General features: G+C 54.0%; 7 protein-coding genes across 7 annotated transcripts in view; 6 read left to right on the forward strand and 1 right to left on the reverse strand.

Moving 5' to 3' along the window:
* The first annotated feature begins 9 nt into the window (after positions 1-9).
* On the forward strand, positions 10-2,141 carry GLOTRDRAFT_117721 (uncharacterized protein). The gene is made up of 5 exons (XM_007871310.1): positions 10-270; positions 322-752; positions 802-1,033; positions 1,095-1,871; positions 1,929-2,141. The coding sequence occupies exons 1-5, from the start codon at positions 109-111 to the stop codon at positions 1,974-1,976; spliced, it is 1,650 nt and encodes a 549-aa protein (XP_007869501.1). The 5' UTR covers positions 10-108; the 3' UTR covers positions 1,977-2,141.
* Positions 2,142-2,610: 469 nt separating this feature from the next.
* Positions 2,611-3,159, forward strand: GLOTRDRAFT_47282 (uncharacterized protein; the record flags this gene model as incomplete). The annotated part of the gene is made up of 1 exon (XM_007870974.1): positions 2,611-3,159. A coding segment is annotated over one exon (549 nt), but the record flags the coding sequence as incomplete, so codon positions are not given.
* A 1,591-nt stretch (positions 3,160-4,750) lies between these two features.
* Positions 4,751-6,616, reverse strand: GLOTRDRAFT_117722 (SET domain-containing protein). Its single transcript, XM_007871311.1, has 2 exons — positions 6,486-6,616; positions 4,751-6,352 (listed from the first exon to the last, which is right to left on the reverse strand). The coding sequence occupies exons 1-2, from the start codon at positions 6,606-6,608 to the stop codon at positions 4,907-4,909; spliced, it is 1,569 nt and encodes a 522-aa protein (XP_007869502.1). The 5' UTR covers positions 6,609-6,616; the 3' UTR covers positions 4,751-4,906.
* Positions 6,617-6,915: 299 nt separating this feature from the next.
* On the forward strand, positions 6,916-9,985 carry GLOTRDRAFT_65218 (copii coat protein). Its single transcript, XM_007871312.1, has 10 exons — positions 6,916-7,048; positions 7,103-7,274; positions 7,369-7,663; positions 7,725-8,036; positions 8,088-8,246; positions 8,299-8,538; positions 8,591-9,168; positions 9,224-9,491; positions 9,549-9,758; positions 9,815-9,985. Exons 1-10 carry the CDS (start codon positions 7,015-7,017, stop codon positions 9,836-9,838), a joined length of 2,292 nt encoding a protein of 763 aa, XP_007869503.1. The 5' UTR covers positions 6,916-7,014; the 3' UTR covers positions 9,839-9,985.
* A 405-nt stretch (positions 9,986-10,390) lies between these two features.
* GLOTRDRAFT_101284 (uncharacterized protein) lies at positions 10,391-11,859 on the forward strand. The gene is made up of 4 exons (XM_007871313.1): positions 10,391-10,847; positions 10,918-11,016; positions 11,069-11,602; positions 11,652-11,859. The coding sequence occupies exons 1-4, from the start codon at positions 10,804-10,806 to the stop codon at positions 11,659-11,661; spliced, it is 687 nt and encodes a 228-aa protein (XP_007869504.1). The 5' UTR covers positions 10,391-10,803; the 3' UTR covers positions 11,662-11,859.
* An 876-nt stretch (positions 11,860-12,735) lies between these two features.
* Positions 12,736-13,023, forward strand: GLOTRDRAFT_112266 (uncharacterized protein; the record flags this gene model as incomplete). The annotated part of the gene is made up of 1 exon (XM_007871314.1): positions 12,736-13,023. A coding segment is annotated over exon 1 (282 nt), but the record flags the coding sequence as incomplete, so codon positions are not given.
* Positions 13,024-13,324: 301 nt separating this feature from the next.
* Positions 13,325-15,469, forward strand: part of GLOTRDRAFT_47223 (SAICAR synthase-like protein) — a gene marked incomplete at both ends in the record, with an annotated part of 2,749 nt that continues 604 nt past the window's right edge. Inside the window, 4 exons of the mRNA XM_007870971.1 lie at positions 13,325-13,453; positions 13,504-13,583; positions 13,633-14,317; positions 14,370-14,684. Of these exons, the coding sequence (XP_007869162.1) occupies positions 13,325-13,453; positions 13,504-13,583; positions 13,633-14,317; positions 14,370-14,684 (1,209 nt within the window). The remainder of the gene's footprint in view (positions 13,454-13,503; positions 13,584-13,632; positions 14,318-14,369; positions 14,685-15,469) is intronic.

Consider the following 15,469-nt stretch of genomic DNA (forward strand, 5'->3'; position numbering starts at 1 on the left):
GTCAGCGCTGCTGGCCAAAGCATGCACCTCGGCTTCCCCTTCAGCCTCTGTATATAAACTTGCTTGCTGCAGCTGATTACCTCCCATAACACTGTAGTACTAGTCAAGATGCACGACCCTCTCGTTCCTACCGTCGTCAAATCCGCAGTGAATGCTAGACATGTCGGGAAGATATTTCCTTCGAGACCGAAACTCTTCAGCCTACCTGTCGAGCTTATCTGTCGCATCCTTGCCTTCCTGCCTCCGAGAGATCTGGCGCGATGTAGCCAGGTTAGCCACCAAATAACGCGGGATTCATCTGTGGACTGACGATTCCTGTAGATCAACAGATTCGTCAGAGACATATACCTGTCGTCCTCTCACCTGAGATATATTACGGAGCTTGCGCTTCATGGAATGGCTCAGGCCCCATCATCCTCTGACATTCCGTACCATCATCGCCTGACGAGGCTTAAAGAATACTCTGAGAGATGGACGCGATTGAAGCCACTAAACAAGTACAGCATCAATATGACAGAGAATGGTTGCGTGTACGATTTTGCTGGCGGCATCTACGCAAATGGACACGGCAGTCACCCTCCTGTCTCCGGGCCTCTCAAGTTTCATCGTCTGCCGACTGCAACGGATGACCCGTTTTCTCCTCTCAAAACGTGGACGCATATGCAGCTGATCGATGAGGGTGGTCAGTTCCTTGATTTCTGCATGGATCCAACGCAGGACCTTCTAGTGATGGTCTCTTCAGCACCGATTAAGTAGGTTTTCCCCTGATCTTTCGTGAAGACGCACTGAGGTGAGTCGTAGTCGAGACCACAAATACATTGTCCACATGAGAAGTCTTACGACAAACGAGCCTCATCCGAACGCACCTCTACCCAATCGGGCCTGGATCGATAGGACTGGCCCGCCCATCGAACAGACATTCCACCACGTTAGGATTCATATCGTGGATGACATTGTTGCCATCTTAGCAGACGACGGCGCCACAACGGTCCGGCTCTCGCTCTTCAACTGGCGGTCTGATTGTGATTACATTGTACGTCTCCAAGTATTCTCTTCTGTGCTAATTGTTTCTGAATCCTTCACGTCATTACTAGGTCACAATGGAGAATGACATGGCTGCACACGTTGACGACTTTTGCCTTCTTTCTCGGACTTCATTCCTTACGGTCGATTTTAACGGTTGCCTGGGCTTCTACACGTTCACTGACCCAGCCCTTTACAATCGGGGAGCTTCGGTGCTTCCACCGGTCCGTCGGGCAAGGTTCGGTCTCCCGCGGCCCAGTGACGGCTGGGAATACTGGGGCATCATATTGAGCTTCAACCCTGTTACCGACGTGGCTCCTCTTAAACAGGATAAGTCAGGCCTTCTGCATGCACCCGCGCTCTTCCAATGTGCCGACGAGGACCGAGTGTTGCTGTGTACGTTCAATCTCTTCAATCAGACAAACCAGCGGACGAGCAGCCACACTCTGATCATGCGGACGCGGGTCTTCTTCGAGTCTGTGCCTTTGAGCAAGACAGACTGGGAAGACTGGGGTCCCGAGAATACGCGATGGTTTATCCACCAGTACGAGGCGCCATGGATACATTCCATCCATGGATATCGCATTGTGGACAAGACCGCGGGTGGGGAGGGGGAGACGGATAGGTTCCGACTGGTCATCCGCGACTTTAACCCGAGACTTATCAGAGTCGATATCGACGAGAAGGATGCGGACCGTATGAAAAATGTAACTGCACCTACTGTTGTCAAGGTGGATGAGTTCCCGGAGGAGATATCGACGTACCTGCCGTACAGGGAGGTGACGAGCCAGGAAGCGTACTCGTGCTCGAATGTTATGATCGATGATAGTAAGATTGTCCTCTGTCAGGTGCGTAGTGCAATGCTATGTAGGGAGGCTCGCTGGGTTGCTCACGTCCCTTGGCAGCGCGATAATGAACATCACTTGGAAGGGATAGATGTATTGGTCTTCTGATTAATCTGTGTACAGTATAATGAGGTGGGAGCTTGGACGCACGATCATGTGTTACCGTGCCTGTTTACAGCGTCGCAAATGTATCTTAGATTCCACTGATGTACATGTAAGTTGTCCATTCGTCTTCATGTCATGCAGCACTGGCATCCACTGCATGGAAACTATGTGCAACATACATGTACAGCGTCGGCTGAGAGACAATATTAAGGAACTTGACAGCACTAAGTCCGTGGCGGGTTATTTATTCTGATCAGTCTTAATTGTTTACGCTAATCGATGGCCACCTAGTCAAGCAGGGCCAGCACGCGATGGTCAGATCAAGCGCAGCTGGACATCGTGACGATAAGGGCCCGTACGCCAGGGTACGTTGAACTGTCTCGAAGCGTCGACTGCAAGCTTCAGAGCATACAGACGCTCGTTACAGAGAGTCTCGATACGCCTCCGAGTCAAGCTCAGTAACGTTCAGGCACTTCTTCGCGGAGCTAAATCTTTCTTCGAGCATCTAGCGCCGGGGTATATAAAGCCGTCAGACCCCCACCGTACTACTGTATTCCCATACAATAAAGTATCACCGCCGGTGAGCATTATTCGTCTTTGATTTATTGGCCCGTTCATTTTCGTCCATTCCAAGATCATGTCGGATGCAAACTCGATTTTCGCACTTGTCGTCGGAATCAACGACTACAGTGGTACAGACTTGGCCGGGGATGGTGAACTGCCTGAGGTGGCCAATCTCCATTGCGCGGAGCCTGACGCCAAGAATATCCGCAACTTCCTCGTGAAAAGCCTGCACGTTCCAGAGGCAAACATCGCAACCCTCTACGATAAACAAGCCACACGAGAAGGAATTCTCAGCTCCTTCCGCACTCATCTGATTGAAAATGAGCGGATCAAGAAGGATGATCCTATACTTTTCTACTTTGCAGGACATGGGACACGGTATCTCGATTTCGACCAATACGATGATGAATTCCAGGATGAAGACGCGAATAACAATTATGCGGATACTGGAGGCCGGGAGGAACACATGCATGAAGCAATCTGCCCTGCGGATCGCAGAGCGGATGTCGTCTGGGACATTGAAGACTGGGAGCTTGGGGATCTTCTCATGGAGTTATGGAACGAAAAGGGAGATAACATCACGGTTATTATGGATTGTTGTCATTCAGGTAGTGGCACAAGGAGCACTCCGAGCTTAAGTGCAAATTTGAGAGCACGCTTCCTGCCACCTCTGCGACACACGCGTCCTGGACCCACTGCTGCTGCTCAAGCGGACCATCACCGATCGGTAAAGACCAAGCCGAGCATTCTCCACAGCCACGTACTCCTAGCTGCCTGCAGATCGAGCGAGCAGGCATATGAAGACGGAGACAGCGGTTGGTTCACGAATAAATTATCAGTCCTTCTCAAGGACCCTACACTTCCCTCAATGTCCTATTCGTCGCTGATGAACAAGATTCAAAGACTCAAATTTGAGTACCTTCAGAAAGACGAAACTGGAAGAGAAACACAGGTATGGCTGACACAGACTCCGCAATGTGAAGGGAAGCGCAAAGATGCCCTGCTGTTTGGGGGGAAGGCTCTTGGGGTGGACAAGCGGCTGGTCCGCCTGAAGAAGAAAAGGGATGGGCGTTACCAAATCAAGGCCGGCGCGATCCAAGGAGTCACTCCCGATACCCGTTTCGTAATTCAGAGAGATGACCGGTTTTCGTTGGATTACCTGGGAGAGGCAACCGCGACCCAAGTGGAAGCAGTGTCCACCTATGTCGACATCCGGAGCAAGCAGGGAACATCTCTCGTAGACTTCGACGATCATGTATATTACGCCAAGATCTCTTACCTGGTCGACCCCATATATCCTGTAGGCTTCCAGTCTGAGGCTTCCTCGAGTCGTCAGATGGCCGTGGAGGCTGGACTGCACATGCTTACCGAAACGAATCGCCGCGGTATCGATTTACACCTTGTGCATGCAGATCCTGCCCATGCTAGGCTGGTCGCGACAGTCCACAAGGACAGAATGGAACTTCGGCTGAAGTCACCTCTCATCGAGAAAATTAGGCAGGATCATGCGACGACGGTCGCCATTAATTACGACCCTGGAGACCACGGCGTGTACGACTTGCAGAGGATAAGCTGGGCTGCAAGGTTCGACCTCTACCTGCACCATGAGAACCCCGACCACCCGTATCGGAACCAGGTGACGGCTAACCTGTACAAGCTCAGGGATCACTCCCGACGGAATCTTGCACCGGCTGGAATTGCACGCCTCGAGGACGATCCACTTGCACAGGCAGAATACGTTCTGCAGTTGACAAACAAGACGGATGTGGACCTCTACCCCGCTGCATATTATTTTGATCCCAGTAACCATTCCGTGCACGAGATCTATAAGGCGCCCACGCCGAATGCAGGTTCCTCTCCTCTCAGGAGGAATTCGTCCTTCACTATAGGGTCTGACGAAAGTGCTGTCAGCCCCTTTTATTTTTACTTGGCACCTGGAGAGGACGAAGACACTGGTTTCCTAAAGGTCTTTTTGTCAGAGCGGTACGCGGAGATGGGCATCATTGAGCAAAGCGAGGATTTCACGCCCGTTCCTGCCAGCGAACGCGAGAAGGACAGGGTCGGAGACACTGATGGCGAGAAGGCTTCTGGCAGTTGGGACACGATCACTGTCACTATCAAAATATCCCGCAAAGCCATGGCCTTGTAGACAGAGTGGGTTGCTTTCCGCATTCCGAGGTCCAACAAGGAAGTAATAGTTTGTAATTCGTATTCACGGGGTCAGATGAATTAGGGTCTCGATGAATCCCCAATCGCAAGGCAAGTAGGTCGGTGGGGTTACTACTGTCGGCGTGCATATCTACCAAGGACACGCCTAGCCAGGACGATGGATGTATTGGTATTATAATACTTCCGGCTTGTAGACTTGTTTAATCGCGGGAGCATAGGTACTGCATGCCCACCTCCCATCTCAGCAGACCCTGGTCCTGTAGAGCCCGCCACCTATTCACTTCTTCCTCCCCTCGGAACTCCGCTTGCTCAAGCCGTCGCTGCGCCTCCTTGACAAGCCAGTATCCAAGAACCCTGCGCTCCTCACTGACGTTGAGGCTCAGTCCGCCATCTCCGAGGCTGCTCAGGGCCCGCTCGATAACAGCGAGCATGCATAGGAGCACAGCGTGGACCCCGTCATCTCCAAACTGCTGCCGCAGCCAGAAGCTCTGCTCGAAGAGGATGTACTTCAGGAACGAGTACACGTGAGAATGGGTGACGTGCAGGGGTGAGAGGAAGGGCAAAAAGGGCGGTGTTATAGACCCGCCGTTGGCAGGTAAGGACACGGCCCATGACCTCGAAAGTTGCTGGAGGACCTGGTATGCCAAAAGGTGGGTGCATTGCTCGGCGGGGATGTCTCCGATAGTCATAGCCAGAATTTGCTCCCATTGACCCATCCATTCTTGTTCCTTGGCCTCCACCGCGGAGATCGCAAGGGCGTCTAATGCTCCACCGCAGTGGTCACAGATCCAGCGTATTTCCCCGTTTGCCCTGACTGGGCAGCACACACCCTGGCCGCCTATGCATCCCAGATTCGAGCACGCCGCTGACCTCATGTACTCTCTGACTCGACCTGAGCATAGAGGGCACTGGCAGTCAAAGCCGCGAGAGCGCAGGATGTCTTGACGGTCGAGCGTAGGTAGATACTCTTCATCGTGATAATTTATCAGGAGCTCCTCGCCGGCGGAGACAGGGCGGATACAGCGCAGGTACAACGCGGCCTCGTCGCCGGTCCGCTTCGTTGGCGGAATGAAAACCGTGCAGTTCGGCAGACAGCTGTGGTTGAGCATGGAAGCCATTATCCAGAGACCGCAGGCTTCGTCTTTCGTTTCGTCATCCTCGTGTTCGTCAGTACTTGCCGACATTGTCATAGCCATGTCCATGGTGTCCGATGTATTCGTCGGGACAACACCCGTTCGAGGATCCAGCAGATCACGCATGTCGTCTTCGTCCCGAGAATGGCTGTTGGTTTCGAGGATAGCGATCAGACGAAAAATTTCTTCAGCAGTCGGCTGCCATGAAGTACCGTCACTACCGCCTTGCTGATGGTACCAGCTAATCCATTCCTGAGCCCATTCCTGGAATTCAGACTCCCTGTCCGGGTCGGCCTCCCTAGCCAGGTCTGAGCAGACGCCGTCCATAGACAGATCGACTATTATTCCATCAAGAACCTGAGATAATTGGTTGCTTCTCCTATGAGTTGCATAGAGAAACAGAAGCCGCTGCCAGTCATGGGGGATATCTAGGTCTGCCGTAGGAATGAAGGCCCGTGCAATGGGGTGGGACGTATGGAGGATCGGGCTTTCTTTGAGAATTAGCTGTCCTGCCTGTGATCATTGAGGTAAGATAATAAGTTAACGAGCAGAACACTGAGCAGTAAAGATATTCGCCGAGATGGTGCACGCTCCAGCGGATGTTGTAGGGAAGTACAAAGAGCTCAGAAATGATATCGTAACGTACCTCGAAAGCGCTGGCTGCAAATAACCCTCGATCCTTCCGCCCTCCCTGTCCCTCTACCGTGCGTACGCTGACCTGAGGATACGATGATGCATGGAAAGAAGAGTCGATACTGCCGACGCTCATTTTTGTTCGCCTTCGAATCGAAGTGAGGAAGAGACTTCGAGACTCGTGCGTACCGCTTTCCTAAAGTTGAAGCCGACTTGCTCGTTCATTTCTGCGACTCTACAACGCGGAGTGAGCGATTCTGCGTGCTCTTCTGCAGCAAGAGACATAGAAGGTTCATCATCCCTCGTCTGCAACATATCATGTGTAAACGAACGCAAGCAGAGGATGTCGCAGAACGGACGGACTGCACGACCGCGACGGTCAGTTAACGTGTGACACGTGATGCAATGTCACCGCTTTACACTCGAGCACGACGTGGAAGTCCTTTCGCCTTTGCTCAGATTGTTGCTTGTCCTCGTCACCGCCGTTGACGGAGGAGAAATCGTTTAAGGAGGTCACCCGGCAGGTCCACGTAAACTTCAGAATGCTGAACTTCGAAGACGTTGAGGACCGGGATGGTTAGTGCCAGTATTGCAGTCCAGTTCGGCTGTTTCGAAGCCCTGATTTCTTAGGCGTCCGTTTGTCTTGGAACGTATGGCCGTCTTCAAGGATCGAAGCCACGAGAACAGTTGTGCCGATATCAGCGCTATATACGCCCTTGAAGATCAGGGAAGACCTACCACCTGTCTTGTATGAGCCGGTGACATGCAAACCCCCGTGTCGCGCAATTCTGAATCCGTACTGGTACGTGTTACATGGTCTCTAAGTATGCAAGTGCTGTCGGACGAAAGTGTATACACTGAGACTGCATTCACTCCGATGCTGACGACCTGCTCAGTCAGATTGACATACGAGGAAAACTCTGGATCTGTCCGTTCTGCCTCCAGCGCAATGCGTTCCCCCCACATTACAAAGACATTTCCAGCACCAACCTTCCTGCCGAACTCCTACCAAAATACACCACGATTGAATATACGCTCTCCCGCCCTGCCCAGGTCCCTCCTATCTTCCTGTTCGTCGTGGACACATGCCTAGACGAAGATGACTTGAAAGCGCTGCGTGATGCTATCGTTGTCAGTCTGAGCTTGATTCCGCCTTACGCCCTGGTCGGTTTGATCACATTCGGCACCATGGTATGTATGCTGCGTATGTGCGCGCTCAACCATTCGAGACCTCACCGCCGCCCGTCTGCAGACCCAAGTCCACGAGCTCGGGTACGCGGAGTGCACGAAGTCCTATGTATTCCGCGGAGGAAAGGAATACACGCCGAAGCAAATCCAGGACATGCTCGGCTTGAGCTCGACCAACCGTGCCGCTCCCCGTCCTGGGCAGCCTATGCCCCAGACATTTGGCGCAGCGAGGTTCTTGCTGCCCGTCTCCCAGTGCGAATTCCAGCTCACTGGGATTCTGGAGGCCTTGGCTCGGGACCCTTGGCCTGTCGCAAATGACAAGCGGCCACTGCGTTGTACGGGGGTTGCTCTCAGTGTGGCAGTCGGGTTGCTTGAGGTCAGTTGGATCATCCCAGAATACTGGCGTGCCTAATGTACATGAACCCAGACGACCTTCCCAAATACCGGTGCTCGCGTTATGCTCTTCTCTGGTGGACCCTGCACGGAGGGACCGGGAATGGTGGTCAGCAACGAGCTGAAGGAGCCGATCCGCTCTCACCACGACATCGACAGAGATAGTGCTAAGCATTACAAGCGGGCCATGAAGGTGGGGCGATGGAAGTATGATGTCGCTTGACATATAGCTCACATTTCCGTAGTTCTACGAAGGCCTCGCCAAGCGGGTTTCGAACAACGGCCACTGCGTGGACTTGTTCGCCGGCTGTCTTGATCAAGTCGGTCTGCTTGAGATGAAGTCACTGCCCAATTCCACAAACGGTGTGATCGTCCTTTCGGATTCGTTCGCGACGTCTATTTTCAAGCAGAGTTTCCTGCGGATGTTCAACAAGGACGATCAAGGGCAGCTGCTCATGGGTTTTAACGCGACGTTCGATGTTCAGGTCAGTCATATTAGGTACCTGCGTCCGCTCGGTTTGCTTATATCGCCCGTAGACTACGAAAGAGCTCAAGGTGTCCGGACTGATTGGTCATGCGATCTCTGCTGCGAAGAAATCGGCATGCGTCGGCGAGACCGAGATAGGTATCGGCCAGACATCAGCCTGGAAAATCAACTCCATCACGCCGCGCACCGCCGAAGCGGTCTACTTCGAAGTTGTCACCCCGGCAGGCCAGCCCCTCCAGCCTGGTTCTCGCGGCCTCATCCAGTTCGTCACGCACTACCAGCACTCCTCCGGGCAGTACCGACTGCGGGTCACGACCATCGCGCGTAACTTTGCGGAAGCTGGTTCGCCGAGTATCGCGGCTTCGTTCGACCAGGAGGCGGCGGCGGTCCTGATGGCGCGTATTGCTGTCTTTAGGGCGGAGATGGACGACTCGCCCGACGTGCTGAGGTGGCTCGACCGTATGCTTATACGGCTGTGCCAGAAGTTCGCGGATTACAGGAAGGAGGACCCGACGAGTTTCCGACTGACGGACAATTTCAGTATCTACCCGCAGTTCATGTTCCACTTGCGGAGAAGCCAGTTCTTGCAGGTGTTCAACAACAGTCCGGATGAGACTGCTTTCTACAGGTGCGCTCGGTTTTTTGTTCGTGTTACATGGGAATGTAACCTCTGACCTTGACAGACATATTCTCAACGAGGAGGACGTCAACAACTCCCTGATCATGATCCAGCCCACGCTTATGTCTTACACGTTTGACGTGCCGCCGCAACCTGTACTGCTTGATAGCGTGTCCATCAAGCCGGACGTCATCCTCTTACTTGATACTTTCTTCCACATTCTGATTTTCCACGGCGAGATGATCGCGCAGTGGCGCAAGGCTGGGTATCAAGACCAGGAGGGCTACGAGAACTTCAAGGAGCTGCTAGAAGCGCCAGTAGTGGATGCTCAGGTATAATGCTCTAGCAGGGTTTGATGTGTCCCATCGTGCTTACCACTGCCTCCCTAGGAATTGCTAGCGGATCGCTTCCCGATTCCGCGGTACATCGTCTGCGACCAGGGTGGCAGTCAGGCCCGGTTCCTGCTGTCCAAACTGAACCCGTCGACGACACATATGACGTCGAGTATGTACGGTTCTGGACCTGGCGCGGGCGCGGGGCAGGCCATTTTCACGGACGATGTCAGTTTGCAAGTATTCATGGAACATCTAAAACGTTTGGTGCGTTGTGTTTCTCCATGGGTGTGCCGGGGCGCGTGCTGACATGTTTGTTGCAGGCGGTTGGAGCACAGACGACGTGATTTGTTTATTGGTAGACAAGAGTGTGGACTATGCGATACAAGCGGGCCGCTTCGTTCGTATGACGGTTATATTGAATCTCATCATTCTCTCCTGGCTTTCGGGCTGTTGATGTCCCCGTGAACATGACTCTTGCCGCCGGATCTGCTGCGAGGTTGTCCTCAGAGCGCCGTGGCCGCCGTGGCAACACTTCCAGGGGATTCGACCATCTTCTAGCTGTTACCAGCGAATGTGACAACGTCCCCCGGACGTCGAGCCACGTAGCTGATGCCCATTGGATATGAAATGTGAGCTCTCTCTGATCTCCCTTTCCTTCTGCTATGCGTGCATGATCGCCATACGACGTAGGGCCTTTCTGCCAGAGGGCATCCACGCCCGCCATCCACGTCTGCCTATACTAACCTGCCAGAGAAGTTCGCGAAATGAGTCAGTGGCGGTACGACCGGTACCAGGCCGGCATTGCCCGCCATCAGCCTACGGCCCTAAGTATATCTACGCAGCGTGAATAGACGCTCGTGCGTGAGCTCCTTATATAGGGACGCGTCTTGAGCAGAGCGACTAACAACCTTCCCCGTACCCTCCACCTGCATGTCGTAGACGTCCCTGGCCCTTGCCTCCCCTGCAGGGCACGCGCCTTGCTGCTCGTCTCCTGGCTTCATCTAGGGCTGTGCTCCTACCAACTGGCCGTGTCTTGCTTAGCCTCCCTGCCGTTGTGCTCGTACGCGCCCGCGCCTATATACCAATACCACTTGCTATCGCAATAGGATTTATTTCGTTGTCGCACCACTGCTGTCTCTTTCGCTGTGCTTGCTTGCTTCCAGTGACTCTCCATTACACTTCTCAGGGTCCCAAAGTGTCTCAATGACTGCTTTATTTCTCTTTACTTCAGTACTAGACCACCACCGCGATGCAGCTTAAACCGTACAGCCTGCAGGGGAGAGTGGACGGGTTAGAGCCTCTAGACCACATGCCGTTTCCCCCGCCTTTCGCGCAGACACCCAAGACGCCCAGGTACGATAGCTTCCACGTGCGCTCGGTCTCGCCTGTCATTGCTGATATCACTGTTATCATCATATATTAGGCGAGTGCCGGTTGGGTTCGAAGATCTGAATGACACGCCCACATCCGAGTCCTGGTCTCTGCCTTCCACCCCCTTTCTCGCAGAGCCTGTTATACCAAGGTGCGTACGTCTGCTAGCAGCCCTGCATAATTATTCTGATCTCTTCACTCAGTGACCAACCCGTGAGCGATAACGCCGCCGGGAACGTCAGGGCGATGTCAGTTTGTACCCAAGACGGTCCCGGCGCCCCTGCGATGAAGGACATGGACTCGTTCAGCCAGGGCACTGGCCAGGGGAGTTTCGAATTCAGCTTGAAGGACGGGTACGACGACTTTGAGCGGCCGTCCTCGGTGGCGTACAATCCTGCTCATCCCGAGATCTCCATCGAGAACTGGAGACGGGATGTGTCCGCCAACCTTGATGGCACAACGCCTGTTGGGCCGTCTCGCATCCCTGTCCAGAACACGCCTGCGTTGCGACCCAAGCGCGGCCATTCGTCGTCGGGGAGCGACTTCTCTGTCGGCTCGGCTGGCGGGGATGCTTGCTCGGACAACATGCACTGGCGGAAGCATAAGCATAACGAGGGCAAGAGACGCCGTCTCGTGCAGAACGAGCTGCCCGTTATCCAGGAGGGCTTCTCCAACGAGATGAGCCAGTGGGAGCCCAGCGACTGCTACTGGTTCCGCTGCGACGTCCCAGGTAATTGGTGAGTCTGGTATATTGTCATTGCCTTGCGTGTGCTGACCTTTTGGCAGTCGCTGTTAAATTTGAGATGAACATTAGTCCAGACAACCATGCAATACTTGAACTATACCAGTATGTCTCCGCCAATATGTATTTTCACTATCTATCCCATCGTAGTCCACGAACGTCCCCCGTAGTATATGGAACATCGCTAATTGATGTCACTCACTGTCCCCAAGCTCATTCCAGCCTGAACACCCCCTTCCTCCCCCCCCCCCCCACTCGTCTGTAGTGATAACTGCTAAGTCGTTCATCATGTGTCAGGCATTCCCTCGACATGGAATATTTATTGTCATGTGCCCGATGTCTCTGCGTGCTGCTAGCCAGACTTGCGTATGTCTGCTTCCCCGAGCGACGGAGGCGTTTTGGATAGACCAAGGAAGACCGTCATCGCATGACGCTGAAAAGAGAAAAACATATCACAAACATACCGAATCCGTCGCCGGCTATATCAAGCGCTTACCGTCGGAACGGAAGGACGGCAGAGGGAAACACAGCCACGTTTGGCCTTGGTCGCCATCCAAAACAACCGCGGACCTACTCTGGATGTCGACGACCTAATTACTCTACAACCACAGTGGCCAGCAATACACAGTACTCTACAACACCTTTCTAGTCTTTGTCTTCGACGTCGTCTGCAGCAGCAATGGCCGCAACCGTGCTGGCACGCTCATCCTCTCCCACACAGCTCGACTCGCCGCTCTCACCGTCGAGCTTGTCGTACCAGACCTCCAGGACAGCCTCGGACGAGCACTCGCGGTCCAGCTCAGCCCACTCTTCGTCGACCCACACGGTGGGGCCCAGCGCTCGCGAGGACAGCATCGGCGTGAACCCGCTCCACACCCTGTCGCACCCGCCGGGCGGCAGGCAGCCGCAGGAGGTGCACATTGTCAAGGTCACGGGCAACAGCGTGCAGGTCGAGCCGGGCCCGCCGCCGGATACGTTCTCGCAGCGGATAGGCAAGTCGATCGCGCGCGTGATGCCGCCGATTGACGGCCTGCGCTGCGATGACGATACGATTGGGCCGCCGCCGCCGTCCCCGCCCGCGAGCGAGGAGCACGGGCTCGACGAGGAGCCCTCGGTGCCCCCGAAGATGGTGATGGCGAACTCGGAGCCGGGCCCGAGCGAGGAAGAGGACGTGATCGGGGCCCGCGCGTCGTTGGACGTATCTGCGCCGCCGAAGATGAAGAATGCAAGGTCAGAGCCTGCCGTCACTTTCGAAGAGCCGACGTCGATGTCCACCTCTTCCCGGGCTGGACCTTCTTCCCACCTCCTTCACCGATCCTCAACGGAGACTAGGGCGTCCCTCATCTCTGCCACAAAACCGCGTGACGACGAGGATGAGAAAGGCTCTCCCGCAAAAAATCGTGACCGCGCTGCTCTACACCTGTCTGCCGATGGCTATCTGCAACCGCCGCCGCCCTCTTCACATAAGCGGCCGACGCGGAGGAACACCACAGGTTCGACAGACCCGCCAGAGTCGCCCAGGACGCATGCAAGACGGAAGATGACCCAAGGTGGTGCGGCACCTTCGTCGTACTCTGGCGGGCAGTGGTTGGAGGACGTGGATGCAGACGGCGAGTTGGCGACGGACATCCAGATCCAGGCGGAGCAGATCCGGAGGGAGCGGCAGACGAAGCGCGCCAAGGCGCAACAGGAGGCGGAGGCGGCGCTGACACGTTCAATGTCGATATCACGCGGGGTGGGCGGGGTGCGGGACGAGGAGAATAAGGTGTTGGTAGGGAATCTGATTGGGGAGGACCACGTCAACTATGTGCTGATGTACAATATGTTGACGGGAATTCGGATAGCGGTGAGCGTTCTGCGATTTCGCTAGGCTGACCTCGTGTTGACGACGCTCAGGTGAGTCGGTGTCAAGCAAAGATGAAGCGGCCCCTCACGGACGAGGACTTCGTCGCGCGGCACAAATACTCATTTGACATGTACGTACTCTCCGATGCACTCGCGCGTGTCCGGCTCATCGTCCTGTAGCCTCGGTAACGAACTGACACCCGCGGCGAAGTACGACTTCAAGTTCAAGGACTACGCGCCCTGGGTCTTCCGCGAGCTGCGAGAAGACCACTTCCACCTGGACCCCTCCGACTACCTCGTCTCGCTTACCGCTAAGTACATCCTCTCGGAGCTCGGCTCGCCCGGCAAGTCGGGTTCGTTCTTCTACTTTTCGAGAGACTACCGCTTCATCATCAAGACCATCCACCACTCCGAGCACAAGTTCCTTCGTTCAATACTGAAGCAGTATCATGAGCATATCAAGAACAACCCGCATACGCTCATATCGCGGTTTTACGGTCTGCACCGGGTGAAGCTGCCTAGAGGGAAGAAGATTCATTTCGTGATCATGAATAACCTGTTTCCGCCGCATAAGGACATTCACGAGACGTACGACCTGAAAGGCAGCACAGTTGGAAGGGAGTATCCGGAAGAGAAGGCGGCAAAGAACCCCAGAGCGGTGCTGAAAGACCTGAACTGGATCAACAGGCATAAACAACTAGAGCTGGGTCCGGAGAAGAGGGCGCTGCTGACGGAGCAAATAAGGAGAGACTCGGAGTTACTCAAGTCTCTTGATGTTATGGATTACAGTCTGTTGGTGGGGATCCATAATATGCGCAGGGGGAACAGAGATAACCTGCGGAGAAATACACTAAAAGTGTTTTCGGTACGAGAATTCTCTTGGGTATTTGTTCGTTTTATTGATCTGGTCGATGCAGCCAAACATGCCTCGCATGAAACGGAAACCTACGCAACTGAAGTCGTCATCACCAGAAGCTATCGCGATTCGGAAAGCAATGCGCGAGTCTGATCCAAAGCGACTGGACGCGCCGGGAGGGGAATCTCTGCCCGAGTGCGATACAGGCGACCGGCAACATTTCTTGTTCTACCAAGACGAAGGGGGATTGCGTGCTACTGACCAGGCGAATGAAGAACTCGATACCATATACTACTTGGGTATAATCGATATCTTGACGCCTTACAGTACACTGAAGAAGTTGGAACACTTCTGGAAAGGGCTACAGAGCGATCGAGTAAGTGTCTCAGCTCTATCCAACTCACCAGGTTTTAACGCTGCCCATAATTAACAGCATAAGATTAGTCCAGTACCACCTGCGGAGTACGCGGAGCGGTTCTATGCCTTCATGAAAGCTATCATGCCCGGAGGGGGAGGAGGTGAGAAGTTCAAGGCGGAAACGTAGATGCAACTTCGCTTCTTGACATTTCGTTCGTTCATGGATACCATGGTATCATCGGAGGATCTTTTCTTATCGCATCGGACTAAGTGCATTCGGCATCGTGTATCTTAACTCATCTCCATTACAATCGGCTTCATCTATTGCTTTCGTGGGCTAATTTCTCTTGCCCCTACCACACTCCTTGAATATCATCTCGACTTCGTCCAGTATAATCCTCACGCTCCTTACAGACTCTTTCTCGTGTACTCGGTGGCTCTCCTATTATCCCTATAGATTATTTTCGTATGTTGATACAGGTGCTGATACAATGTGTACAAATCTCTGGCACGATCCTCACTCCGAATCAGGGTCCTCAGTTTGTGCCTTCCTCCTACCAGCTAATGGCTCGACAGGTGAGCACCAATGTCTCCTCTGCGTTGGGTGAATCAACTTACTTCGCCTTGTGGCACGCTTCTTTGCTGCGGCCTTCTTCTTCTCGGCCCGTTTCTCGAGGAGGTGATCTTCCTCTCCTTGCCGCTTGTGCTCTTCAAGTATCTGGGGATGAGGTTCGTTACAGGATTACCCCTAGGTAAAGAACCTAGACGCACTCTCTCGAACTCATCCAGTTCGGAATCAGGCTT

Source organism: Gloeophyllum trabeum (genome assembly GCF_000344685.1).
Source record: "Gloeophyllum trabeum ATCC 11539 unplaced genomic scaffold GLOTRscaffold_00013, whole genome shotgun sequence".
Classification (NCBI taxonomy): domain Eukaryota; kingdom Fungi; phylum Basidiomycota; class Agaricomycetes; order Gloeophyllales; family Gloeophyllaceae; genus Gloeophyllum; species Gloeophyllum trabeum.